Source organism: Prunus dulcis, chromosome 5 (assembly GCF_902201215.1).
Source record: "Prunus dulcis chromosome 5, ALMONDv2, whole genome shotgun sequence".
Classification (NCBI taxonomy): Eukaryota; Viridiplantae; Streptophyta; class Magnoliopsida; order Rosales; family Rosaceae; genus Prunus; species Prunus dulcis.
The window spans coordinates 16,418,672-16,445,320 of NC_047654.1; the positions used below are offsets into that span (position 1 = coordinate 16,418,672).

At 38.0% G+C, this 26,649-nt stretch overlaps 6 protein-coding genes and 1 non-coding gene across 8 annotated transcripts; 2 read left to right on the forward strand and 5 right to left on the reverse strand.

Moving 5' to 3' along the window:
• Positions 1-17: 17 nt before the first annotated feature.
• On the reverse strand, positions 18-3,796 carry LOC117627464 (coiled-coil domain-containing protein 12-like). The gene is made up of 5 exons (XM_034359584.1): positions 3,688-3,796; positions 2,768-2,927; positions 1,887-2,010; positions 1,660-1,774; positions 18-364 (listed from the first exon to the last, which is right to left on the reverse strand). Exons 2-5 carry the CDS (start codon positions 2,923-2,925, stop codon positions 306-308), a joined length of 456 nt encoding a protein of 151 aa, XP_034215475.1. The 5' UTR covers positions 2,926-2,927; positions 3,688-3,796; the 3' UTR covers positions 18-305.
• A 159-nt stretch (positions 3,797-3,955) lies between these two features.
• On the forward strand, positions 3,956-8,115 carry LOC117627463. Of its 2 annotated transcripts, XM_034359583.1 has the most exons (6): positions 3,956-4,185; positions 4,531-5,431; positions 5,984-6,150; positions 6,220-6,248; positions 7,197-7,432; positions 8,083-8,115. In XM_034359583.1, the coding sequence occupies exons 1-5, from the start codon at positions 3,980-3,982 to the stop codon at positions 7,373-7,375; spliced, it is 1,482 nt and encodes a 493-aa protein (XP_034215474.1). In that variant the 5' UTR covers positions 3,956-3,979; the 3' UTR covers positions 7,376-7,432; positions 8,083-8,115. The 2 variants fall into 2 exon arrangements, with proteins under 2 accessions (XP_034215474.1, XP_034215473.1); XM_034359582.1 differs by lacking the exons at positions 7,197-7,432; positions 8,083-8,115 and having other exon boundaries at positions 4,519-5,431; positions 5,984-7,194.
• A 1,418-nt stretch (positions 8,116-9,533) lies between these two features.
• Positions 9,534-10,613, reverse strand: LOC117629143 (flavonol 4'-sulfotransferase-like). The gene has a single exon (XM_034361648.1). The coding sequence runs from the start codon at positions 10,611-10,613 to the stop codon at positions 9,534-9,536; it is 1,080 nt and encodes a 359-aa protein (XP_034217539.1).
• A 671-nt stretch (positions 10,614-11,284) lies between these two features.
• LOC117629144 (flavonol 4'-sulfotransferase-like) lies at positions 11,285-12,295 on the reverse strand. The gene has a single exon (XM_034361650.1). The coding sequence runs from the start codon at positions 12,293-12,295 to the stop codon at positions 11,285-11,287; it is 1,011 nt and encodes a 336-aa protein (XP_034217541.1).
• Positions 12,296-12,483: 188 nt separating this feature from the next.
• Positions 12,484-14,297, reverse strand: LOC117627623 (isoaspartyl peptidase/L-asparaginase 1). Its single transcript, XM_034359786.1, has 4 exons — positions 13,867-14,297; positions 13,478-13,708; positions 13,290-13,376; positions 12,484-13,160 (listed from the first exon to the last, which is right to left on the reverse strand). Exons 1-4 carry the CDS (start codon positions 14,026-14,028, stop codon positions 12,678-12,680), a joined length of 963 nt encoding a protein of 320 aa, XP_034215677.1. The 5' UTR covers positions 14,029-14,297; the 3' UTR covers positions 12,484-12,677.
• A 378-nt stretch (positions 14,298-14,675) lies between these two features.
• TRNAI-AAU lies at positions 14,676-14,749 on the forward strand. The gene has a single exon. It is a non-coding gene; the product is annotated as a tRNA-Ile (tRNA).
• Positions 14,750-14,902: 153 nt separating this feature from the next.
• LOC117628566 (uncharacterized ATP-dependent helicase YprA) lies at positions 14,903-25,180 on the reverse strand. The gene is made up of 27 exons (XM_034361051.1): positions 24,892-25,180; positions 24,066-24,815; positions 23,865-23,958; positions 23,656-23,753; positions 22,980-23,156; positions 22,190-22,258; positions 21,839-21,961; positions 21,592-21,741; positions 21,351-21,482; positions 21,181-21,260; positions 20,868-20,962; positions 20,700-20,767; positions 20,139-20,240; positions 19,976-20,049; positions 19,364-19,471; positions 19,148-19,223; positions 18,568-18,704; positions 18,289-18,448; positions 18,007-18,186; positions 17,714-17,830; positions 17,405-17,560; positions 17,152-17,319; positions 16,379-16,491; positions 16,023-16,146; positions 15,652-15,747; positions 15,513-15,575; positions 14,903-15,427 (listed from the first exon to the last, which is right to left on the reverse strand). The coding sequence occupies exons 1-27, from the start codon at positions 25,048-25,050 to the stop codon at positions 15,404-15,406; spliced, it is 3,693 nt and encodes a 1,230-aa protein (XP_034216942.1). The 5' UTR covers positions 25,051-25,180; the 3' UTR covers positions 14,903-15,403.
• Between the last annotated feature and the right edge of the window lie 1,469 nt (positions 25,181-26,649).

The window sequence follows — 26,649 nt, forward strand, 5'->3', positions numbered from 1 at the left end:
TAAGTACAACGCCCCAATTAATTGGATTCAACAACGGGTATTTACTTTTGAAGGGCAAATTGTAAATATTTGGACAAATGTAGAATTAACTTCGTAAACAAAAAGCCCAAGTAACAAAAACTAACAAACAATGTCAATACAAACATCCCTAGGCCTAGCAAAACCAACAGCATCATCAAGCAGAGATCACAAATATCCTGAGGTGGAGAATCATAGACCACACATCGCTCCAGGCTGGAACTGCAGCTGGTCATTCTATCTGCTAATGCCGTTCGTTACATTATGCCAATTTGCAGCTGGTCATACTAGTCTTCTGCACCATTTCTGCCATCTTCATCCAATTGCTTTTGCTTCTCTTGTTCCTCTGCCAAAAAAGAAAAAGAAAAAACAAGAACCAGTAAAGTGAGTTCAATATGACTCTACATCTAATCTAAGTTACAGCTTATTAAAGCCACCGGATTAAGCATTTAGTTCTCATTGTCACAGGGTGTAGGCTAATTAAGTGTAAAGTGAAAAACACTTGCATTGCATGCTTTTACATTACAAACTTTGAAGATGTTGGTCCAATAACTTCCATAAAAAAGAAAAACATAAACTAGACTAACAGGCCATAATAAAATTATAGCATACAGGAACTTAAAAGATATATCTCCTATGGCATGTTTGGGTGAGGGTCTTGGCGATTGGATTTGAGGTTAAGTGTTACTTTAAAACTCCATCTTAACCGGATTTGGCCCATTTAAAACTGGGACCTAGGGCGCTGGACCTTAGCTCTGGGACCCTGGTCCGGGTACCCAGTCCTGCGGACGAGGATCCATGGCCAGAGGTCCAGGTCCTTGGCATGGGATCCTGAGTCCAGTGTCCTCGGTCCTCGGTTTCAGGGACCAGGACACAAAACCTAAGTTCCTAATTTGCATTCCATGACACTTTATATGTTAACCAAACAAGTAAAACTGAAATCTTGGGACTTTATATCCCAATCACTTTAAAATCCTGTCAGTTTACCATCCCTTGGCACTTTCAAGCCCCTCATTCAAACACAAGGTCAAGAAGAATGAACTGGAAAAAGCCACCACAAACATAACATCTTCTTTCATACAAAATATAGCTTTTGTTTAGCCAGAGAATATATTCTTAACCAACTAGGCTCAGAGTGCTTCAAAGGCAAGATTGGGCCCTAACCAAATGCAAGATATGCTTCCTAGAAACCTTTTCCCCATTTTCTAAACCCAAACTCACTCTCTACTGCATTGTTAGTCTGTTTACATCGTGGGGCAAGCACATCAAAGAAAAGACTGGATCTTTTAATGGAGAGGGCTGAAATGAGGCCCCAAAACTATGGTTCTGAAACTATTTACCCCCATACAATGCAACAGGATATCCAAGGGGCCACCATTTGAAGTTTGATATAATTGCCCAGTAGGAAATAATAATCCAAATCATGCAGAAAAATTTCAATATCAAGGAATATGAAAAGAAAATGAAAAAATCGAATGCTTTGTTTCTGAAAGTAAAAAATGGTCATAAGTTTTTAAACTTACGAAAACCACTCATCTGTTATCTATCCAACCAATTTAAGAAGAGATCTTTCATGAAATGTGTTCTGTTAAATTTTTCTATGGAGGGAACATGTTATTAAGAAAAATGGTAATTCCATACCCATAAGTTTACACATTGCCTTTTGGGTTCGCCTTTCAAGCTTATCAAGCTTCTTCTGCACATCCCTGCGAAGTTCCCAGTTTGGTTTTTTAGGAGCAATATTCACAAACGGGTCCTGAACATTAATCAAGAATTAGAACATGTGACATAATGGACAATTCACCATGAAAGACACAGAAGCTAGTGATTAAGAGACTAAGTAAAGAAATTCAAAAGTAATGAAGTACCTCTTTCTTCTCTGAGGGAGAAGTTACTGCTGCAACAGGGTCTTCAAACTTTGGTAGGACTGGTGGAACAAGCTTTCCCTCCTGAAGCTTCTTATCATGAGGAACATAATTTCGGAATTTCATGCTGGTGTTATTGCACAAGTTGACAGTTAAATATTAAAACCTCATTTGAAGTATCCCTAGCCAATAAAATTACAGAACTTGAAGAACTAACAACCCCTTATGTATCATTAAAATATGACCAATCACATCCTAATCATACCTTCTAGTATAATTCATAATCAACTATCTCATTAAACTAAATAATTGCAATCATGACATGAAGTCAAATACTATTACCACTACAAGTGAAGATATAGGTTTCGAAAAATTGGAAGCAGAAGTCTCTTATGCGTATGTGAAATTTCTACCTAACCTTCCCAAACTTAATTCAACTTCCCCTTTTGGACACTATTTCAGGTTTACTGTTTTCCTTATACTTAAAGATCTTGTACTCATGTTCTGAACCCATAATCCATAGTCATGCTAACCACAAAAATGAGAAAACCATAAAGCACCTGCATACATTGTTGAGGTATATAAAGGATTAAATATAAACAAAAACCTTTGATGTATCATCTCAAATGACATATGAAAGCACAGCACACATATGTCTATAATTACAGAGTGGGTATGGGGGCATTGGCAACATCATGGGATAAATATTGTACACAAATCTCACTGCACAAAATCATGAATTTGAAAGGAAGATGCACTATAACACCTTCCAGGGCATTGAACTGAAATTAATATCATGAACAAAACCCTAAATAAGACTAATGGGGAATTGGAGGGTGGTAAGTAAGTGATATTAACATACAAAAAGAATAGGATCTACTCACGTTTCTTCGCTAGTTTCATTGTCTTCGTCAGCATTAGAGTCAACCAGAGAGGAATCCTCATCTGGAGTGTTTAACAGTTCCTGCGCAGCTTTAAGAGCTCTTAGCCTCTCTTGACGTGCTGCAACTACTTGTTCAATGGAGTCCTCTTCAGCGGCCATTGCTTCAAATGTAGAAGAAACAGTTAATATTTAACAGATCAGTAGTTTCATCTCCAAATATGGCTTATCTCCTCTCAATAATGAATAATGAAATGACATCAACAATATATTGCAGAGATCAAATGCAAAAGGCAACTCTCTGTACAAGGTTTCACATAATAAGGCATACGACATTACATGCTCAATTGGAGCTATAGCATCAAATACTCAGCCCTAACTCATTAAAAAAAATTATTTTCCACAAAAGACGTTCTTGAAACACCAAGAATCTGTCTGGAGCAAATATACATAGACGCGAGTAGAAATATTTCATGAAAATTTTAGTCTTTCAGCACAAGTAGCGAGTCAGACACAAATAGTTCAAGAAGATTAAAAGCAAAGCCATTCCCAAAAAAAAAGAACAAAAAGAAAAGGTTTCTTGTTTAAAATAAATTTAAATAAAGTTTTTTTTCCTCTCATATAATCAAGACCCACCAATATCCTCTTCAAAACAAAAGAAATTAGTAAATTGTTAGAATTTCTGATCCCCAGACTACCGAGCAAACCAACCCATATTCATACAAGCGCTTAGCATAATCAATCTAATGCATAATTGATTCCTGAGTTAGGTTTCAATTTAAAAAACGAAGAGGAGCTGAAGAACCAGATACAAGACTGAAAGTGCGAGTTTTCTTCGCACTTGAGTCTCGAGTGATATATTTATGGGCCCTTTTTTATAGTTACGGAACAACAGATAAAAGAAGAAGAGGATAGAAGTATTACCAGAGAAGAGAAGAGAAGGTTCCGGAGTGTCGACTCGTCTGCTGCACTGCTCTCTGTGTCACTGAGGGGATTGAAGAAAAGAAAGTGAAAGTTGGAGTTGGGAGGTGAAAAAGAAAGAAAGAAAGATCTTTAGTATAGGCTAAGGGGCCTGGCCAGTCCAACTCCAAGTAAGTAAAATGAAGATCAGAAGCTATTGGGCCTGTAATGGGCCTGTATGTCTGTCAAAAGCTACTGTTTTTGTCTTTGTAAAGCACTAGACTAGCAGAAGCGAGAGCACGATAAGGAAGGAAGAATGAGAAAGGAAGCAGAAGCACAAGTGGAATTGGCAAAAAAGAGATGCAGAGATGTGATCGACCGAATAGAGGGATTGCCAGCTTCCACCAAGATCACTGCTTCTTGCAGACGCACTCTTCTCAAATTGGCCCACTCCGAACTCACTTTCCTCTGCCGCTGTTGCTCCTCCACCTCCTCCTCTTCTTCCACTCCCCTCAACCTCAGGTTTGCCCATTCCTTCCTTCTAACTTCTAAGATTTAATTCTAATGCACTCCTCCCAATAATAATAAAATATCTTCTTTATTTATTTATTTATAATTTACTGCTCCTTTTTTGCTTAGGGTATCTTATAATGAAATTGGAAATATAGGAGAAAAGGATATATATATATATATATATATATATATAAACAAGTGAAATACAAGTTATCTGCTTTACTTACTACTTGTCGTGTCGTTGTAAATGTAAAGCGCATCAGCAATCAAACGAGTTGAGTTGAGTTCTTGTTTTGAATGAATGGCAGTGTCTGTCTTGTTTGTAAACTAAATAGTAAATAGTAATTTTGGCAGTGTCAATATCGGGCACCTCGAGGCAGTTGTTCACCTTCTCCAGCAGCCTTTCATCACTGGTGTTTCCCGCGTTTGCAAGCCAATTCCTTTGTCAACTTTAGCCCCACATCCACATGGGCAGAAAACCGACCCTTGTCTTAAAATACATGTCCACGTTGATATAGTATGTACTCTCCATAGGAACCCTGTCTGGATTATTGTATCTGATAGGAACCCAAAATACATTAGTTGGAGTGGCAGCAGCTGCGGATCCCCTTACAAAAGGGATAAGAGTAAGGGCTTAAAATTGCGTATTCAGCAAGTCACTGCTGCTGCCCGGTCAGCCGTGGCACTGAAACCTTCCTCAGTTATTCTCTTCTTTTCAAACCGAAATGGACTTAGCAGCATTGTTTGCGATAAACTCAAAGATGAATTTGGGGCCACTGAGTTTCAATTGGATTTTCCTGTTTTAGATTTTAATTTTGATTTATCCGAGGAAGCAGGTGAATGGACTAATGTACTTGTTGCGAGAACATATCAAGAGGCTTGTGCATTCGAAATAAAGGTTAGTGATACAAGGAACACTGTTTTAAGTTCAGAATCTGATGTGAAGGATTCAAGCCTGGGAGAGGCTGCTGTTACTGAGAAAGATCCGTTCGTCTCAACAGAGCACACAGAATTTTTCCGTGCTTTCTCTAACCTTATTTCAGGAATGGAATTCTACTCATTGTATCTAAAAAATGGGGAATCCGCTCAAGTTGGGAGTCTTCTGGGTCAAAGTGAACTTATAAACTTTGATACAACTGCCTTGATTGCTCTTGTATCAGGTATTAGTAATGGTGGCACTCCAAAACTTTTGGCTACTCCAGAAAGTGAATTGAGGCAGCGGTTTAAGGGTAACTACGAGTTTGTGATTGGACAGGTTAGTTCTTCCTGGTTGCACCTTTTGTTTGGAGTATTGGCTATTTCTTTCCACATTGTTGGAGAGGTCCCAAGTTCGAATCCTCCCTCCCCCAATTCAGAAAAAAAGGATATATTATTAATTATACTTAGCAAGCATGATAATAGCAGTTATTATAGTAAAGTTTTACTGCTCAAATCTTTTGTTACATTTTATGCTACCTATAAAGAAATTAATAAGTAGAAGATCATATTGCTCTCTCTCTCTCTCTCTCTCTCTCTCTCTCTCTCTCTCTCTCTTTCTCCCTTATTCCTCTTTGCCCACGAGCAAAATGGTCAAGTATTAAGACTTGGCAGTATGTTAAAATGACAACTTTTAAGATTTTAGTCACCGGTACACAATACATTGAACTTCTGTATTCTGTTGATTAATCTTTTCCTAAAATGTTTCTTGTGGTAAAAACTACTGTGCTGACTCACAAGGTTTGTTTATCTTCAAACTTTTTTTTTCTTCTTGAAAAAAATATTGGCCTTACATTAACATCCCAGGTACGGTTTCTTGATCTTCTGCCAGGTGATGTCTGAAATTCAGAATCCAATTCTTGTTGAACTTGGTCGCACAATATCTGGGAAGAGAGTCATAATCTGTGAAAGTGTTCGTTCAGAGTTCAAAGAGTTAGTATTGATGTGTGGAGGGCCCAATGAGAAGTTGAGAGCTAGTCAGTTACTGAATTGTCTTACGTGAGTTTTTGACCAGTTTTTTCTTTTTAACTTCTTTGAATTTTTTTTTTATCTGCATTAATTTCAAAGGGAAATAAACACTGACATTATAGAGAGGAAAAAAAAAAAAAAAACTAAACTAGTCAAAGTTGAGCATATGATCTACAAGGTCTGCTTTAATTGCATTGTGTGTAGTTATTTTATTTTGTACGACGTTGTTCTTTAAGTTAATTATTTAAAGCAACATGGTTATTTTATTTTGTGGTTCACATTTAAAGATGTTCTAATACAAAATAGTTTAGTGATGTCCTTCACAACAAACTCTTTTACCCACCTTTAAGTTTTAACCGTTTACCAGAGGACCAAAAATAGCTCAGTGAGGACAAGTGGGACTAGCAGCTGACCACAGTAAATGATTGCTGGGAAGGAGGGAAAACCATAAAACCCACATTGACGAGGACAGATTTGGCCAATTTGGGTTTCCTCAGAAGTTTGCTGAATTTTCTTATTTATTGCTGTCAGGGTTAATTTCTCCCAAGGGTTACTTATGTCCTACCTCTGGCCCCTGCGGCCCTGGTTTTGCAACCTCCTTCAGTTAGTAGTTGTCGTTCTTTTGGGCTTTCTGTGCATGTGTGTTGTCTCTAGTATACTTATTTCTTAGAACTTCAAAAAATTTCACTGATATAATTCGCCTTAGGTTGCAGAATGCTTCAACTTAATTGGTGAGTTAATCTTGGATTCATGATTTAGGTGACCTTCTTAGATTGCATTTGGAGAATTACACTTACATATTTGCTTCCAAGGTTGGTAAAGTATGTAGATTCTGTTCCCCTCAGTGTAGGACATTAAGCATATCTATAGGGCTTTTTTTTTCTTCTTCTATATATGTAGGAAACAAAAAAAATTGTAGAAATAGGGAAACAAGCACAGTAGACATTTGTGAGAACCAACCAACCCTAGTCTGCAATGTGCATTAAGTCCAAACAGGGTTAAGCCTGTCCGAAAAAATTTGAGTTTCATTGACATTTTGTTTGATATGTTTGATGATTTTTGCTCCCTTATATATCTATGGAACCTTCCAACCACTAGAAAACTGGCTTTGAAGAATAAGGTTGTTTTTGGTACTGGTGATTACTGGTGTGCTCCAACTGTAACGGCAAATATGGCATTTGTGAGAGCAATTTCACAAACTGGGATGTCCTTGTTTACCATTGAGCACAGACCTCGCGCTTTGACTGGTGATTAGTTCTATGTTGTCCTCAGATTAAGAAGTGAAGCATGCTCCCATGGATGGTGATATCAGGTATAGTTAATGCATGTTAACAATTGAAGTGATTGAATCTGTATCTACATTCATTAATAGCAACCTTTACACTTATAGAGAAACAAGCAAACACATTATCCATTCCAACTGTTACGTCAAATGTGTGTTGAAACTGATTATAGGAATATCCTCTAAATAAATGTACATCTAGAGTTTTGTGAGAGCAATGGTTGGTTGCAAGGGTATGCAACTTTTGATGAATTGTTTCCTTCAGTCTGCAAAGTGGCTGAATTTAATTTCACACATAATTGTGGCTGCTAGTAGTAAACAGATTCTTGAAGAAATGAAAGGTAAATGCCATATATTATTTTCAAATCCTTCTGATTATTTCCTAGGCCAGTTTAGCTTGAAGTGATTTTCTTAATAGATGCCCTTTACATGCATGTTAATTTTGTTTTGTTTTTTTTTCTTTCCTGCAGTGGTAGTTAATTTCGTACGATTTGGAATTAATGGATGTTCAAGAAATCGGAGTCCTGCAAATGATACAACGAAGAATCCAAGTTTCATATGGGAATGGGCTATGGTTTATGGAATGACTGAGTGGCTACCTCTTGCTATATTGGGGTTTGATCCATGATGAGCTATTCCAGAGAGAATGTAAAAAAGAAAATTCATTATTTCCTCTGTAGGTCATTGAGGGGTTTGAAGATCTGCTTGAATTTTTGGGGTGGCATTTTTGTCAAACGGGACCTGTTAGATCAGCTGAGACTTGAACTGATCAGAACGCCTGGTGGTTTGTGGCGCCCTTATGTTCCAGTCATTTGGGTACATCTAGGAGACTCTGTGTTCTCTGATCTTTCTAGTTATAAAACTCAAATTATTAACGGACATGCCACTGTCATTTAAACCCTATAATAATGTAGGTTTGTAAAACAGTTTTTATGTGTATTTCTTTAGCCACACGGTATTGCGACTGATGAAACACAAAGTGCTGATGCGAAATAGCTAGAAATTACATGAGACGCTCAAAGAGAAGGAGTCTTTGATAATAGAAAGAGCATAGCTCTGTTTGACATTACAATTGAAATTCTTAATAATTGATCCCCTCCACAATAGCCTACAGACTCTTTTTTAAGCTAAAACAGAAGCAAATGAAAGGACTCAAATATTAACTAAGATACATGTATCATGCATCTAAATTTATTCTCCTGCACCACCCAAGATTTCTTGACTTCCCAATTACCCCAATAATAGATCAGTCATTAAACATCTCCCTTAGTGCACTGCTGCATCATACTCCCCCTGTGAGAAGAAACTCGCCCTCGAGTTTGAATTGAATTCGCCAAGATATTCAGACAAGTCTTGCACATCAAAAGTAGGATGGGTACGGATATTCGAAGGCAACTCGATTTTGTAAGCATTGTCATTGATCTTCTTCAAAATTCGACATGGACCAATTTTCTTTTCCTTCAATTTATCATAAGCGCCAGATGGAAAACGCCCTTTTTTCAAATAAACCCATACAAGACCTTCACGAAATATCTTCACACGCTGATGAGCATTGGCAGCTTCGCTGTACTTCTCATTGCTTTCCTCGAGTTTCTTCTTCACATCCTCATGAACCCTTGCCATTGAAACAACAAGGTCTTCTGCTTTCTTGCTGGTTATTGTAGGATTAGAAATGGGAACAAGATCGAGATAGTGGCCTGGAGTTTTCCCATAGACAACCTCAAATATGAGGATTTGAAGGACCCCTTTGTTCATTTGAAGAGATTAGCTGAATTTTTGGGCCAGCCATTTTCATTAGAGGAAGAGAGAAAGGGGGTTGTGCAGGAAATAATAAAGCTCTGTAGTTTTGAGAAGTTGAGTCATCTGGAGGTGAATAAAACCAAGGTGCAATGGTTTACTAGCCCACAGATGACAAGTTCAAAGCTTCTGGATTTACATTTGGTGCCTCTGCCGAGTAATTACGGTGCCTCTTGTCTTCATGCATGTAACTTATAATTTAATTCATCAAATAAGGTTGTAGTCCATCCATACCATATTATCAAAAGCATAAACAAATCGATGTCTTTTATTGTAGAAATATAATTAAAAAGCAGAAAAATTAAGCGAGAGCTTAATTAAAGCTTTGATTCATCTAAAGTTTCAAACCAAAAGAACCCAACTTTTCCTCTGTGATTTTGTCAAGATGCTCAAGCATCTCAACCGTTAGATGGTTCTTGGAGTCTCCAACCTCTCCTCGTCTGAAGAAGGCACTGTTGTTCACCAGCAAAGGTGTTTGCCCCGTTTGGGACGCGATATGGACACGATATGCCCCACTTTTGTTCACCTCCAAATTACTCAAATTCTGAAAACTGCACAAGTTTATAATTTCTTGCACAACGCCTTGCCTCTCTTCCTCTAACGAAAAAGGATGCCCCATGAACTCAGCCAACCTCTTCACATGCTGCATTGTGTCCATTTTCATATCCTCGTACTTCATAAACACTACCTGATCAGGGCGTTCCAAGCTCGCTTTCCAGTAGTCGAGAACATGATCCCAAAAGGGGCCTGTAATTGAAACCCCTTTGCAGAACAACTCAAATGCCTCTTCCATGGAAATTGCTGCTAGTGGTTGCCCTTTTGATGGGTCAGTTTTGGATTTAAATTTCTGGCAGAAGCTCCAGTAAGAAACAAAAACATCTTTTGGGTTCCTAGCAATATACACAATTCGACCACCCGAATCACTCAAAATGGATTTTGGTAACGATGTGTATGGAATGTGGGTTGAAAGCAATCTAGGTGATGATGGTGGAAGAGAGTCTAGGTAGGCGATTGGATTGCCTCCAATCATGTGCTCTTCATCACGAACCTCTAGGTATGGTACACAATTGTGTGGACTTTTTGTGAGCAACGGATGGGATGCCAATGATGATGATGGAAGATGAGGGTAGCGCTTTCGATTTACGATAGCAAACATTAGGGCCTTCATCCAGGTTGTACCGGACTTTGGAGAGGCTGCCAAGAGAATGTCAGTGTCTCTAGCCCTGAAACTTCGTTGTGCCCAAATGGTGCCTAAAAGCCAAACGCTGGAATACCAAAAGCCTTGGTATTGGTAGTAACACCCACCAGCTCCCAAGCCTTTAGGGAGAGTTGACAGCATTTCTCCGAAGTTTTCATGGAAATTCTTGTTTTCCTCTACTTGTCCATCGAAAAGATCAGACCCACTTGAAGCCATCTATATTCTAGTCGAACTGAGAATAAAAATAACAATTTACTGATGGAAAGGCAAGAGAGAAGATGGAATGAAGTAATGTGAAAAGAGATGAAGTGCTGCATGGCTATATATGAAGTGTCAGCGCATGCAGCAGCTCTTCGAAGCAAATGGGAGGGTACGTAGAAACTGTTAGAATTTTTATTGCTGTTTCAAAATGCCAAGCAGTTTTATTTCCTACAACGGCTGGTTTTTATTTGTTTTGAATATTCTACGTTTGTTTGTGCTCATAATATCTAGTCGGACTGTTTTTCTTTGTCTTAATTCAAAGCTAATAACCAATCTAATTTTTTCAAAGTAAACATTAAAAGTTGGATACATAAAATCAGCCTTTTATTAATGTAATATTGATTGTAAACGGTTTGCTGGCTACATTTGTTTCAGTCATTAATTTCCAGACGTTATCACGTTACACTTACAAACTGTCATGTGATAACGTTTGGAAATTAGAGAGAGAATGAAAGCTGTAACTTGCAAGCTTCATATCACACGTGAAATGAAAGGATCAAATAGCTAGGTAGCTGGCTAGCCAAAACTACGTACAATGCAAATTCATGCAACCGTGGGATCAAACTAACGGAACAAAATTTTGTAAACCCATGATTTGTTTAATTCAACGGTTGATCAAGTTGTTTCTAAAATTTCAGACCAGAAGCGCCCAATTTTTGCTCTGTAATTTTGTCAAGACGGTCGAGCATCTCAGGTGTTAGGTGGTTCTTTGAGTCTCCAGTCTGCCCTCGTCTGAAGAAGACATCGTTGCAGAATTTTCCATCAGTTTTGGACCCCACACCAAATGTCCCACTTTTGTTCACCTCCAAATTACTCAAGTTGTCAAAACTGCACAACTTTATTATTTCTCGCACAGCACCTTCTTGCTCTTCCTTTGATGAAAAAGGAAGGCCCATGAACTCTGCCAGCCTCTTTACAGAGCATTCTGTGTCAATCTTGATATCCTCGAACTTCAAAAACAGAACCTTCTCTGGGTTTTCCAAGCTTGCTTCCCAATAACCCAGTACATTATCCCAAAATGGGCCAGAAAGTGCAACCCCTTTGCAGAACAACTCAAACCCCTCTTCCATGGGAAGAGGAGCTAGCTTGTTTATACTTGATCTTATTTTTTGGGAAAATACCCAATAAGAAATAAGAACATCTTTTGGGTTCCTGGCAACGGATACAATTTTAGTACCAGAATTCAAAATGGACTTTGGCAACGACCTGTGTGGAATGTGAGTCGCAAGGAATCTAGGTGAGGCGATAGCGTCAAGGTAGTCAATTGGGTTATCTTGGTGAGCAAGTAACTCTATGTAGGGCACACAATCCTGAGGGCTTTTTGTGAGCAATGGATGTGACAAAAAATCGTAGTTTTCTCTATTTTGGATGGCAAACATGAGAGCCTTCACCCATGTTGTGCCACACTTGGGAAAAGTGGCCAAGAAAATGTCATCGTCTCTAGCCCTGAAATTTGCTTGTGCCCAAATGACACCTTCAAGAAAAATGGGGGGGTACCAAAAGCCTTCATATTGGTAGTAATGCTCGGTTCCCCAGCCTCTGTCTTTAGGGAGGGTTGAGATAATTTCTTCGCAGTTTTGGAGGACATCTTTTTTTTCCTCCTGTTCTTGATAATCGGAAAGGGAGAGAGAAGCCATAATCTGATATAATGAAAATCATGCTTATAAATTCACAAGATTTTTATAGGGTGCATCACTTCGCATGCAATGAATTTTTCCTCTTTAATCTGCGGATGCAATGGTTTGGTGTTCCCTTAATTCATGCATTTGACCAAGTCATGACCATCCAGTCTTCATATGCAGAATAGCAGTAGAAAATGTTGCAATTTCAGTCAACTTTGTTGAAAATATTAATACCACAAAGATATTTAGATAGGGGTTCAAGCAATGCAACCACTAAAAATTGAATACTAGATTAGACATTAAAGCACAAAATCAATAAATGCTAAACATTTCCCATATGTCAAGTATGGGAATTGTCCTGGATTCAAACAATGGAAAGCTCACTGAAAGAAACAGCTCAATTTTGCACAGAAGGCCATATTCCAATCTCTGAATACCCATACTCAGTAGCGCAAGCTCGAAACATGCCTGTGGTATTGAAAGGCATTGTCACTTCCCCTGTGGCAGATACAGCAACCAAACCTACATTGCCTTTTGGAGTGCCCTCCTCCACAACATAAGCTGCAGCTTCTTTGAGAGAAACACATTTGAACTCCATAACAGCTGCTACATCCCTTGCAACCGTACCACGGATTATCGCTTCACCTTTGCCCGTGGCAGAAACTGCACAGAGACTGTTGGCATATGTCCCTGCACCAATGATGGGTGTGTCCCCAATCCGACCAACCATCTTGTTGACTAATCCGCCAGTAGAAGTTGCAGAAGCTAAATTCCCGAGACTATCGACAGCCACGCATCCAACCGTCCCAAGTTTACTATCCCCATCAGCTTCTGGTGTTTCTTTCTTCTCATCTTTGTGAAGGGGTTGTGTATAATCAATCTGTACATTTGGGGCAAAAGTGATCAGTCAGCACAAACAATTGTAGCCACTGGTTATGCAATTCTAATGTGTGAGTGTGAGGGAATTCAACTTCCTAACTCACAAGCCAAGATTTAGACAAGAGTGTACCTGCACTCTGTTGGCTTCTTTTGCCTGCTTGAGCCTCTCAACATTCTCTGGGGTAATGAAATGACTTGAATCTACAGTCTCAACACCCTGCAAAATTAGGAAGTCATACAAGAAAATTGAAGATCAAGAAACCCACTACAGGAAAAACCATTTTAAGCCTATGGTAAAATTGGTTGTGAGGCACTGACTTGTTCCCTTGCAAAGGCCTCTGCTCCGTCAAATGCAAGATAAATGTGAGGAGTTTTCTCCATGACCAGTCTTGCTAAAGATATGGGATTGACAACAGTGGTGAGCCCAGAAACAGCTCCACATCTCTTGGTTCCATCCATGATGCAAGCTTCCATTTCAACTGTGCCTTGGGTGGTCAAGACAGACCCTTTACCAGCATTAAAGTGTGGAATGTTCTCTAACTCACGAACCTATGCATTTACTAATAAAATGATCAGACTCACTCATTCCTCATTCATAATATTTCATTGCCAAAAGATTATATTGAGTTAAATGATCCGGTAAAAATAGAGAAGAGGGTTTTCTTAATCCAGAAATTGAAATTGAGAACAGTTGATAATTTGATTACCACAAGCTCAACGACGTCCAAAGCGGAGGTCTTGGCTTTGAGAGCTTCAACGCCGATGTGGAGGCAGTGGCGGAGGCCGGCCTCGCGAGGCAGGCGGCGCTCCGGCGGCAGGGAGAGCGGGATGTCGCCTGCACCGCCGTGGAGTGCTATTGCCCACCCCATCTCTCTATCTCTCTTCCTTCTTGCCTTGGTTGGTGCTGTTCCCGGTTACAGATACTCAGGTGGGTCTCGTGCGTGCCTATGAAGTTGGGGGCAGTTCAGAAGTGCACACGCATAAAGGAGGACGGGGACTGCGGGGGCATTATGGTAAATTGGAAATAACTTGCATGATTAAGTTGAGACATATAATAGTCAAATAGTGGGTCCAAGTTCCGGACTTCAATTCATTTTATTAGAGATGCTAATGCCAATGAGATTCATCCAAATGGATCCATTTGGAAAAATACAAATTAATGTACATTGATAAAACCAAAACCCAACAAAAAATTAAAAAACCAAAACCAAAGCCATAGCCATGTGGGTCCGATGAGATCCCTTTATTTTCTAACAATGCGTCAAATCTGTTTCCTTCAAGTATGAATCTATCTCTGTAAATTAGATTAATTTATATTGTTGATGATATACGATAAAAAAAAATTCCATTTGCTATGATCCTAATTTATCAATATATCCTAATTCAACAGTGGAGTAAAGGCTTCAAACCTGTCATTTTCCTTCAATCCTTTATTCCTTTCCATGAGAATCGTACGGACTGTATCCTTAGAAACTAGTTACTATAAAAAATCAACAACTGTTAAATAAAACCAACTGGCCTATTAGCTCAGCTGGTTAGAGCGTCGTGCTAATAACGCGAAGGTCGCAGGTTCGAGACCTGCATGGGCCATTATTTTTTTATTTTAAATTTTTTTCCGTGTTTGTATTTGGGCCGTATTTGGGTCGTTGAATGTCATTGAATAAAAGCCAAAATGGGACAAAACAAAACAAGAGAAGCCCGAAGAGGAGAGAACGGAAAAAACAAAAGAAAAAAGGACGAAAATTACGAAAAAAAACCTCTGGACAAACCGGCTGAAAGCAAAGTAAGCTCTCAATAGCCTCTGAACTCAGTCAGAATTGTAAAAGGAACACAATTGGTTTAAGACTGGTCATCCCTGAGTTCATATTTACACACAGAGAATGCCATGATTTGCATGAGCTACCAAAAATATCGAGGCATCCTTCGTATTATTCTTTTTGTTTCTTCCTCTGCCTGCCTATGCTTCACTTGTGGTTTTCAAAAGCAAAAATAGCCTACTACTTCCTACTAATCACTTCATCTGTTCATCACCACAACGTTTATATTTCTGGAACTTTCTCGTACTCATACTTGTACCACTCTCTGATTCCTTCGTAAAAATTACGAAGGCTTGTTTACACACACACTTACATATATATATATACCGAGAAATAGGGGAAAAGAAGTTAATCTGGTCAGTATCAAATACCGCTGCTTCTGCTTTGCTTCACTCAAGATTATGAAGATTAAGAAGATTCGTGCATATCATAATTCCGCATCAAGAACACCCTGAATGGATAAGAAAACCAGTCAACTGAGTGATGGAAAACAAACTAACATAAATAGATTTGGGTCCGTCACTTTAGATCTCAACCTTAATGATCATAATTGCTGACTCCTTGTGCAAACCCTCATTATACTCCTTACAAGCAAAACTCTGTAATGCAAAATGTTTCCAGTTACTTCATGTTGAGAGAGAGAGATAAAGCAAATATAAAGAACGAGAGACAGACTTGAACACAATTAGGGCAGCCTCCATGTTCTGAGCAGCGGCAAGATGTAAGAAGTTCCAAAGCAGCAATTAAGAGCTCCATGAAAATCGGCTGAACCTGTTACATGTCCCAATATATTTATTTCAACAGAGAGTCACCTTGGATATTGCTGTCCTGAGGTCAGAATCCTCTTCGGAAACCAAACCAGGGCATCGAAGTGAAACTATTATCAGATATATTAAAGGGCCGCCTAGCATCCTATAGGTTTCCTCATATGGTAGAACATAGAGTAATCAAAGATCACAGCATTAAGAAGATGACCTTTTTGTAAAAGGTGAAAATAAATAAAACCAAGCTTTCTTCAGCAAATGTAATGATACTTCAGTTTTCACCTGTACAGAGACACCACTTCCTCCGGGATGCCGGTCATATAATAGAATCCTTTCCGGGTAATAGCGGGTGTATTCAGGGTTTATACACTCTGGAGCCAAGTCTGATAAGTTGCATATTATTCGTCTGCATGCAGAAACATCATAATGCAGTCAGTCGCACACAACCATTGGAATCATAACAAACATGCTTCAAATTCTTAAGAGAATCCGACTAGAGAGGGAGCGAGTAAATCAAAATGTAAACCATGCATGCAATGCATTACACCGGCTTTGAAAAATGCAACTGCACAAATTTACTGAAAAATGCAAAGCTGAGGGAGACTGTTATATGAAAATCACAAGTATAAGGGACTCACAAAGGCACAACGTTTAGAACAACATGTGATGCAGCATGCAGCCCTGCTCGGAAATCAAGGTCTTTCATAATTACAGCTTCTTTTACTGATTGTGGAACCGAAACCCAAACTGCCTGCTTTGATGAAAAGATGAAACAGATTATATAGACAAAAAGAGAAGACAAACAAGAATTCAAGGTTAATCATAGAACCAACCAATGACAATCTAGGTTGCACGGACACCCCAATATTCTGGGGCATGCAATGTCCGACCTGCGAACAGACACGAGATGCAATGGATACAGCACAATACGTATCCATTGAGGAGACACATTTGACACAGCGGAGACATGGGAAGGGCGCAGTCAGGACACATTTGGAAGGGGCTGGGAGAGGAGGGGGGCTCAGTCCATTACTTTCTTTCTTTTCTCTTCTACTCTTCTAGCTACCTTTGTGACCTCGAAATTTGAAATGGGCTTGTACTTTATAGATTAAAAATTGTAGTGCACGGTGTGTAGGGTTACTTGGGTATTTGAATGGGTTGAGTTCAGGTTCAGATTACTGAAATTGCAAGGTTGAGTTGGGTATTTGAATGGGTACAGCAGTTTGAATGGGTTGATGAGCTGATTTGTTAATTATAATAATATATTATTATAATTTCCATGTCATTACTGTATTAATGTCCTAGTATATTACTGTATCAATGTCCTAGTTTTTGGAAATGTGCCGTGTCCTCATGTCGTTCCATATTGGGTTCCGTGTCTGTGACGATGTTAATATGTACTCTGATTTACCTGTGACTCATAAGAATATTTAGGAAGTACATGGTCAACTGTTTCCATTATCTCATTGCTTCCTCTAGATACACAATGGTACCCTAACCATGTAGTTGTTACTTTGCAAGGATCTGCTCGGGCTGTTGTTCTTGAGAACTGGATGTTGGAGAGCTGAGGCCGATAAGCCTACAACAGAAAATTAACTCATGCAAGTTACAGAAATGCATTGAGGAAAAGGCATTGCAAGCAAAAGTTTAAGAATCTGACATACATATTTACTGCCCATGACATGAATATCTGTGCAATCACGGCTTTTTGTGTAATACTTCAAATCAGCCACGTAGCACGAAGCAATCTTACGTGATAAATCTAAGCTTGTGACCAGATACGTCTTTCCTTGGTTCATATAAACAGCACCTTCATATACCTGGATTAAACGTATGAGGATAAAATGATCTAAAGTAAATTCATAAAGAGATGAATGGGGAAAAAAACTCCAAACAATAGTGTACAAAGTATTTTATAGGTTTCCAACAAGGTAAGGTAGAAAATGTATTATAGATGTGCATTAGAATTTTACCTGAAAAAAAGCACTGCTTTCCTCAATCTCTTCAAGGATTTCTTTCTTTTGCTGGTCTATAACTTTGTATCTTTCAGTTTCTATTGATCGTATACTAACTGAATGTGAAGGCATTTTCTACAACAACAAAAAATATATTTCACAGAAAAAGATTATGTTAGAAACCAAAAGGTCGTGGTTGTTCAAAATATACAGAATCCTGTACAGAGCAAACAACGGCATGCTGCAAGAGAAAAAATTATAAACCAAAGAACAGTAGAATTGAACTCAGACAATGCGAAGAAATAATATACCTCGTGCCCAATATAGTTCCAAACCTTAGCAGAAGAATTACATAATGAATCATAACTCAAATATCCTCTATTTTTAAGAGACACTATGGCACTGTCTAAACCAGAACCGAAAAACTTCTCGTCATAAGACAAACTCAGTGGATGTTCGTGAGCAGCACAAACCAACTGCTGTGCAAGAACCTACAAGGAATAAGGTATCAAGAAGCATAAAATCAATATTGCCAATTCGCTAGACACAAATTAGACACGGATAAATGAAAGGAATATAAGAAAATTTAAAACCTGTTGGTTCTTAGCGTCAACATGACAGCACTCAATTGGGCTTCCAAAAAGTTTCTTTGGATATTTCATGAAATATTGATCAAGAGGCCCTTCAAAAGCAACATACACAGCAAGAGAAGGTCTATCTCTCCTCCCGGCTCTGCCAGCTTGTTGCCACAAGCTTCAGACATGCATAGAAGAGGAGGAAAAAAATAATATAAAACAACAAATATACTCAATTAAAACAATTTGGGCAATAAGTTAAAGCACTGGTGGGAACAGGATTAACTGGAAGCCTACCTAGAAATACTACCAGGAAAACCTAAATGAAGAGTTACATCAATATGTCCAACATCAATACCCAATTCAAGGGCATTTGTTGCAGCAATACCACAAAGCTTTCCATCAAAAAAATCACTCTCTATTCTTCTCCTATTCTGCTCCACCAGTCAAGCAAATGCTGTCAGAAGGCTGTTCAAACTAAACAAGACATTAACAGGACATAACATTGATTGTCAGTAACAAAGTTGCACAGACTACGAAACAGAAGAAAGTACTATGACATAAATACATCACATACTCTCTTTTACTTTGTATCTTTATTATAAATGGGGTGAGAGAGAGAGAGAAACAATAATGTCTATCAGCTTCAATGAGGCATAATAATTTCGAACTTTTAAGTAAACAGAAGAATAATCTAGATAATAGCTGACTCCCCCTATTGATTGCAGTCTATGATTGTGAATATTCAGAGCACAAAAAACCTAATGGTTCAACAATCTAAATTTCAACCAAAAAGAAGTAACCACTCCAAGGTTCTCTTCCACAAAGACAGCATTTCAAATGACAGAAATAAATGCAGGGCAAATAGCTCACTAACCTGAGCAATGTAACCAGCACGATAAGCACATATAGAGTCTACCAGATGGGGAGCTGTCTGCTGAAGAATTTCACGCCTAGCACAATAATATTTATTCATTTCATCATTTAACTCTCCATAACACCAGATAAATAAAAAAAGCCTGAGGCGAAAAATGCCATAAATCATGTCATGTAGAATTGGAGTACTGAACTCCACAAAATTGATGATACTTACGTATAGCACAACACAAGTTCACAAAGCTTGCGTGTTTTGCAGAAAGCAAGGCAGCGTAGTCCATGCTGTACCATTTCAGCAAACAGGCATGAAACATCCAAAATCGGGCTGCAAAGATAATTTCAGCCTCAGTTATTGAGGTTACAAAACAACAAAAAGAAAACTGCAAATAATTTTCCTGGAAAATAATGAAACAGAAGTCAAGTACCAGAACTATATGGCAGTAGGTGTGTATAGCATGGTATGGTCAAACGAAACTTAACACTAGTTCAGTATGGAGTACACTACATGTATTTCTAACAGGAGCTATAAGAGCCATGTAGTTATTGGTAGAAACCAAGCTAGTCAAACTGTCCTTGTGAAGACAGCTTGGTGGTAAATCCACCAACTGCTCAGGGGCCATCTTACATGTTCAAGCAATTTCCTGGGAAAAGAAGACGGGTAAAGAAAAAGAGAAATTCAAACTGTGGTCTCCAGACATGAGAAAACCACATCAGAAAAACTTGTCAAGCTATTGTTATCCCGGATTTAATATGACCTCTAAACCAAAATCATAATTATTAAAACAATATTCTCATTCTCCACTGCTATATACATGTGACAAGCTGTTACCTTGAACTTTTGAAGTTGGCACTTTCATCAGAAGATTTACCATTTACCATAATATTATTGGGATTCTTCACCACCTGTAATGATGAAACATCAAGATTTAGAAAACTAACAGATGATTTTATCACAAAGTAATTGGGCACCATAACAGTTACAGAACACCAACAGTTTCTTGATCCACAAAAGGATTCCAAAGGATGAAGAGCTTTCTAGCAGCAGGACTTCCATCATTCTGAATCAGCTCTAATGTTGGTAAACTTGCAAGTTCCTGAAGAATCAGAATAGTCATCCTTTTAATTTATATATAATTAGCATCAGAAAAAGAAACCAAGATAATTAACAAATTGATAACTTGTATCAGCAACGTAACAATGCAATGCCACCAAGTGACACAAATGCGGGTGTGCATCACAGAAGTCAACCAGGTTATTTAAATGTCTTCCCAACACCCCAAAACTGGAGCCAGTTGAGCTTCCTTAAAGTTCTAAATAGGGGCAAAGTCACTCAGTAGACCACCTCCTCCTTGCTCTTTTCTTTCACTCACTAAATCAGGCTAATCTAATTACATTCCACAAAAATCATAGCACCGAAAATATTTTTGTTGTTAAAAAAATAAAGATGGATGGGGAAAAGTACCAGATGAAAGTCTTAAAATAAGAACCATGAAAGCCAAAATTTGTAAAACACAACAGAGGATTAATCTGTAATTATAATTAACAAATCTTACCATACAATGGTCGTGAGGATTTGCCGAAGTTGCAGTTGAAAACACAAAAGAAGGATCACTTCCATACACTGCAAATAGAAACAAACAGGTATTGAATTTTCAATTTGAATGGAAGAATCAAATAGTGAACAATCTTATCCTTTGCAAACTCTAAGGGAAAGATCTTACCATGTGAGCAGAGCCGTCGAAGTCTCCTTAAGATAAAAGCAGTATGACAACCAAATGCTCCCTTATAAATATGTGCCTCATCAATGACTACAAACCTAAAGAATTACATATGAAATAAATCTCTGTATTATTAATGTAATAAACATACTAATAATAACGACATATTGCTCAAACAACCAGTTCAAATTTATATCATAAGATAAGACACCAAAAGAATTCAAATATAAAAAATGGCATGCAAACACACACTAACACAACTATTGATGAGTCACCTAGTTTCAGAAACTATTCATGACAGTCCAAGAGACAATACCTAATATTTTCCAAAATCCGAGCAAATCGTCTATGGTGTGGTAGGATTGATACATGCAACATATCTGGATTCGTGATTAGCTGCATTTAAGCAGATAAAGAAGTCCATCATAAACTTAGAAGAGGATTCAAACTAAGAAAACTGTCAACAATCATCATTTAACCAAATACCAGTCTAGAATTATGGCGCAGCCATGTCCTCTCCTCCTGAGTAGTATCACCATCATATACACCAATGTTTAAGCTACCATCAAATCCTTTGGTCATAGCCAACAAAGCTCTTAGTTGATCTTGAGCTAAAGCCTGTGTGCATAAACAATTGGGAATTATGTAAAACTTATTTGTTATCGAAAGCAATTCCAAGGATAATGATTTTCACATTCATAAATATGCAAACACATATGCAACAAACCTTCGTTGGAAATAAGTATAGAGCACATGATGAAGAACTCTGCGACAGAACTTCTAAGACGGGCAAATTATAGCAAAGAGATTTCCCACTGGATGTCATTGTTGCCACAACAACATTCTTCCCAGAAAGTGAGGCTTGTATTGACTCTGCCTATAAATATCATGAAAAAGAAAAGAAAAGGCTAAAACACATTCAACAATTGGTGCTTCAGGAAGATGGTGCCCCATAGCCTCAAAAACATTCATACCTGATGGCTATATAGTTGCGTGATTCCAATACTGTGAAGTGCAGATCTCATATTTTCAGATAGTTCATGTGGAACTTCTACATAAACAGGTCTCCGAGCACCAATGTCTTCAACATGCACTACCTGCATCCACAGTTTCATGGTGCTGTGGTTAGCAGAACTTGCCATGTACTTACTGCTAGAAACATGACAGCATGCCAGACCCACATATATTTTAATTTGAAAAACTATACAGTTTTGGTTTATTATATAGATATTATGCAACTAGGTCCAAAGAAGCTACGGTTGTGTATTTCACTTTTTCATTTCCCCACATCAAACATAAGGTTATGGAAAAAGTGTAGGGAAAACCTGCCCTTTCGCTCCAATGCCTTTTCTAAGATGCTCAACCATCTCCACTGGTAGCAATGAATCTGTACCCTAATGAGACAAAATGGTTCAACAAAAGTGTCATTTCTTAGAGCATCCAAAACAGCATTTTAAGGATTACAAGATAGTGATAGTTCCAACGAGGCATAACAAAAAAATTAACGTTAATTAATCAAGGATCTGATATCACTCTGTTCTCCTGGTAGAAATCCTATATGAGGTGTTACTTGAAATATTAAGGTTATTTATGAATCAAAACATTTTACATTCACTATCCCTTTAGTAGGCGGTTAAAAAAACATCATATAATAATTACAGCTCTTTTTCTGCATATGAAGCAACTTCTATTCTACAAGTATTAATGCCAATGGATACTGGGCAAAATAGAATCTCCTCTCCCCTTACTGGATGAAGGCAATACCAGTCATGTGCCAGTAAATTCACTGAGTAATAAACAGAAAAAGTAAAAGGGAACAAGTATGAAGTATCCACAATTCAATATCACCCAGAAACCATGAAAACATAGGGACAGTAATACAAAAGAGTTACTTATGGAAGTTGAGACAAGGAGACATCATACATTGCACGGCATTGAGATTGATTACATCACTAAAACTTGTCAACTTTTAACAGGTTAATTAGATGCTATTGAATTGATATCACCTCCGTTGTCTTTTATCCTTTCGTAGAGTATGAAGCATGAACTTGCAAATTATGAGAAATAAGCGAAAACACAAAAATGAACTGAATAAAGTTGAGGATGAAGACCTACATGGCATCGATGAGTTCTTGAAGCGGCAGAGTGTTTTCGGTCAAAATTATTTGAAGCTGCAGGGGTTATCCTTGATTGTTTTGCTTCATTTCCTCTTGCAGCAGTATCACATTCCTTCACAGATATAAGCAAGTCTTCCAAGGAAAAATCCCTGGAAATCTCATTTCCAGTTTTAAACTGCATGCAAATCCAGATCAACTAGAAGTCCATAATGACTATATGTGTAGAAGAGAAAAATTTGATGCTTGACTGCTTGATTATCAAATTGTGTTTCAATAAAATTATATTCCTAGTAGCAGTCTGACAAACAAAACTACCCAGCGAGCAATGACAATAAAATGGTTCCACATTGTCGAACGACTCCCATGATTATATTGGATCATCTAGGAATCAACAGATTATATTCCTACTAGTATGATAAAATTTTGTAAAACCTGGCATTTAAATAAGTGACGAAATGCAAGATTAAGGCAGAGAGATTTTATTCATAATCAAGATGCGCATTTTGTTTGCTTGTAAAGTGGAATAGCATTTAAAGAAAAAATAAATAAATTATCAATATCTCAGGACGTTTCTGTTAGCCTGAAAGAGATGTAACTACAACAATAAATGCTCATTGGAGAGAGAGAGAGAGAGAGAGAGAGAGAGAGAGAGAGAGAGAGAGCATTAGACACACCAATAACCACTCTATAGCCTTCCACAAATTACTTCTGAAAGAACTTTCTCGTATCTTCAATACACTGACAATCATTGGTACATCCATCTGTTTGCAACCTAACAACCCGAGCATGATGTCAATGTAAACAAATTGTCCAGTTAAAAGCTCATGCATTTTAGATTAACTCTGGAAATGGGAAAAAAGAATATGCATATCTTCCACAATACCATGTTTACGATTATCCTCTGTTGAACAATTGATGATAACAATCGCATTACCAGAACTTGTCTCCTCTGCATTCTTATTTACAAAACGTACTACCTGCATCACCAAAAACCCGAATGCCAAAGATTATACTTCACACGGACAAAAGTTTCTTGTAACCATACTTACATCCCTCAGTGTGTTCAAACGCTGATATAAATTACCTTTGGAGAAATAACTGAAAGATTCTTTATGTCCTTCAAACCAAGTTCAACTCCAAATTTCGGAAGCTGGCCCAGTGCTTGCTCCAAAAGAATTGAGGTTGTTCTCTCCTGCCGTGATTGAATAAATGCAGAAAAAGTGTTTAAGAATGCAAATGCCTTCATGATTATCTTCAACCACGGTGGACACAAGCATGAACTACTATTGCTTTTAGGCAGTCCCGTGCCAAGGCCCTGGCGCCTTAAATGAACTCTTCTCCCCAACATGCAGTCCCCATTATAGGGATCGGACAAACAACTCACTGACGCCAAAACCTCAACGAACCTTGTAAAGTTATGTTCATCAAGGACATTCTTGCTTCTTCTACTACACCGCAATATATCCAACATAATGTCATCAGAATCAAGACCCTTTTTGCGCTTTGCTCCAGAAGAGCAACAAGTAGCAGTTTCATTCATTGCTTCCGTTCTATCTCCAAGATTGAAACTTCCAATAATAGGCTCCATTGGGGTTTGATAACTTGAATTGTCCCGTAAAGACGATAAGTCTTGCATCATATCAGACCACGCGGAATCGGCAAAGTTTGATATGGTGGAGCTTTTATCAGAGCCATTCAATGAAGCTTTAGATTGATCAGATTTCTGGGTCTGATTATTATTCGGCTCCTTCTTAGAAAACGGGACAAGCACTAGAAATTCGTCAGGCTTAATGTTGAGGCTACCTATCTTACTCTGCAAACCCAACTTACCACCCTGAGACACCAAACAGCATAAAATTAAGCAAACCAAACCAAACCAAACTAATAATATGAGAGAAGAAAATAGTTGCCTTGAAAAAAAGGTGAAAATTGAGAGAGCGAGTGGCGGGAGGGAAGGAACGCTTGAGAAGGCTCTTGAAGTTTTCAATGGTGTCGTTGACGGAGACTGAAACAGTGCTTGATTCTCCGACTAGTGTACGGACCTGGATTTGTCTCTCGTTTTCTGCCATCTTCTTCCTTCTCAACTTCTCTCTTTCTACAATTTCCAATCCAAATGAAGGGGAGGGTTTGGTTTGGCGGGGAATTATTCACTGATTCTCAGTCTCTCACTGCAGTTATATTTCATTAATGCTTTGAAATCTGTTGGGTTCAAATTTGGGATTGGTAATATGAGTTTTTCTATTTAAACCCCCATACTTTTTTCTTTTTTTTTTTAAATCCCAATACTTAAATTATTAAGCTTTTAAGTTTTATTATTGTGTAAAACAACAAAAAAAGTCATACAACTTAATATTTAATCCTAATACATTTATACACACACCTCACCACTCTTCATATTAAGTTTTAGAAAAACACAAACTCCTCTACACTAGCCCGATTACTCTTCTCTTTCAACCTAGTAAACCTACTACATTCTCATATTCTCTTCACAAACTCTAAATACGATATGTAAATAGTTGCTTGTGGGTCGTCAATTGAGTTTAACGACAGTGTTTCGAAGTAATGTGAGGTTGAGGTGAACTTAGAGTAGTGATGGGTAAGATAGCGGAGTGTAGTGTGTGAGGTTTATGAGTTTTTATTTTTATTTTTTTTGCTACGTATGTATTTAGGGGTAATTTGGAAAGTTAGTGGGGTTTTCTTAGAAATTTTGAATTAAATTGAGGTGAACAAAAAGAAGTATGTGGTTTAAATAGAAAAACTCTATTTATTTTAACAATGAGACCTAATACAAGTAGTGAATATGTGGTATCTTCAGTTACCAGCTGTAAGGATTTCCGTTCTGAGATTAAGTTGGAAAATTTCACTAGGTAGATCTTGTTACGGTGGAAAAGTTTAGAGATAAGCTGTGGGTTGAGTGCATTTTTGTTGTTTATGGAACTTCAGAAATCTGAGGCACATCTAATATTTTCTTGTCATGGAGGAGGTGCACTCTTGGATGATTATATCAACAAGTGTTTTTCCAATACTTATCATTAGTTGATAGTAGAGTCATATGCCATTACGCATGAGATAGTCGTAGCATTCTCTGTAGTTTAAGTGCTCAACCAACTTACAAAATATATTTCCAACTGCTGGTTCCTTGGAAATTCTTCCTGTGGTAGCTTCACTGGTCTGATTCGAAACTGTATCCTGTTCATGATATGTACCTATTGGACTAGTTTCATATAGGAACATGGCTGTCTAAGTCTTGTCACAATATTTTGAGATGAGATCATTAACTAATCAAAAATTAACAGATTGGCTCGCTGTCGTAGCATGTTCATCAGCCATCATAGGATTACTTCATGATTAAAAGCATCACTGCCAATGGATTTGGTTCTCGATCGCTATATACGTACTGGCATTATACTCGCAATAGCCAAAGTATGTTTGAGAAGTAAACATACCTCATCCCATCATAGGGTTGCAAATATATATGGTTTCCTTTGATTTCTCAAATGCAATAGCAGATCTTCAGAAAATTTCAGTTGCCGACCTGCACAGAAATCTTTTCCGTCTAACATCTGGGAGAAAAAGAAAAAGATTGTCCAATAGATGGATGAGGAAATCAGTGATGATGGTGGCTGTGGTGGTGGAGGATTGTTTTGCGGGGGACTCTTGGACCGATG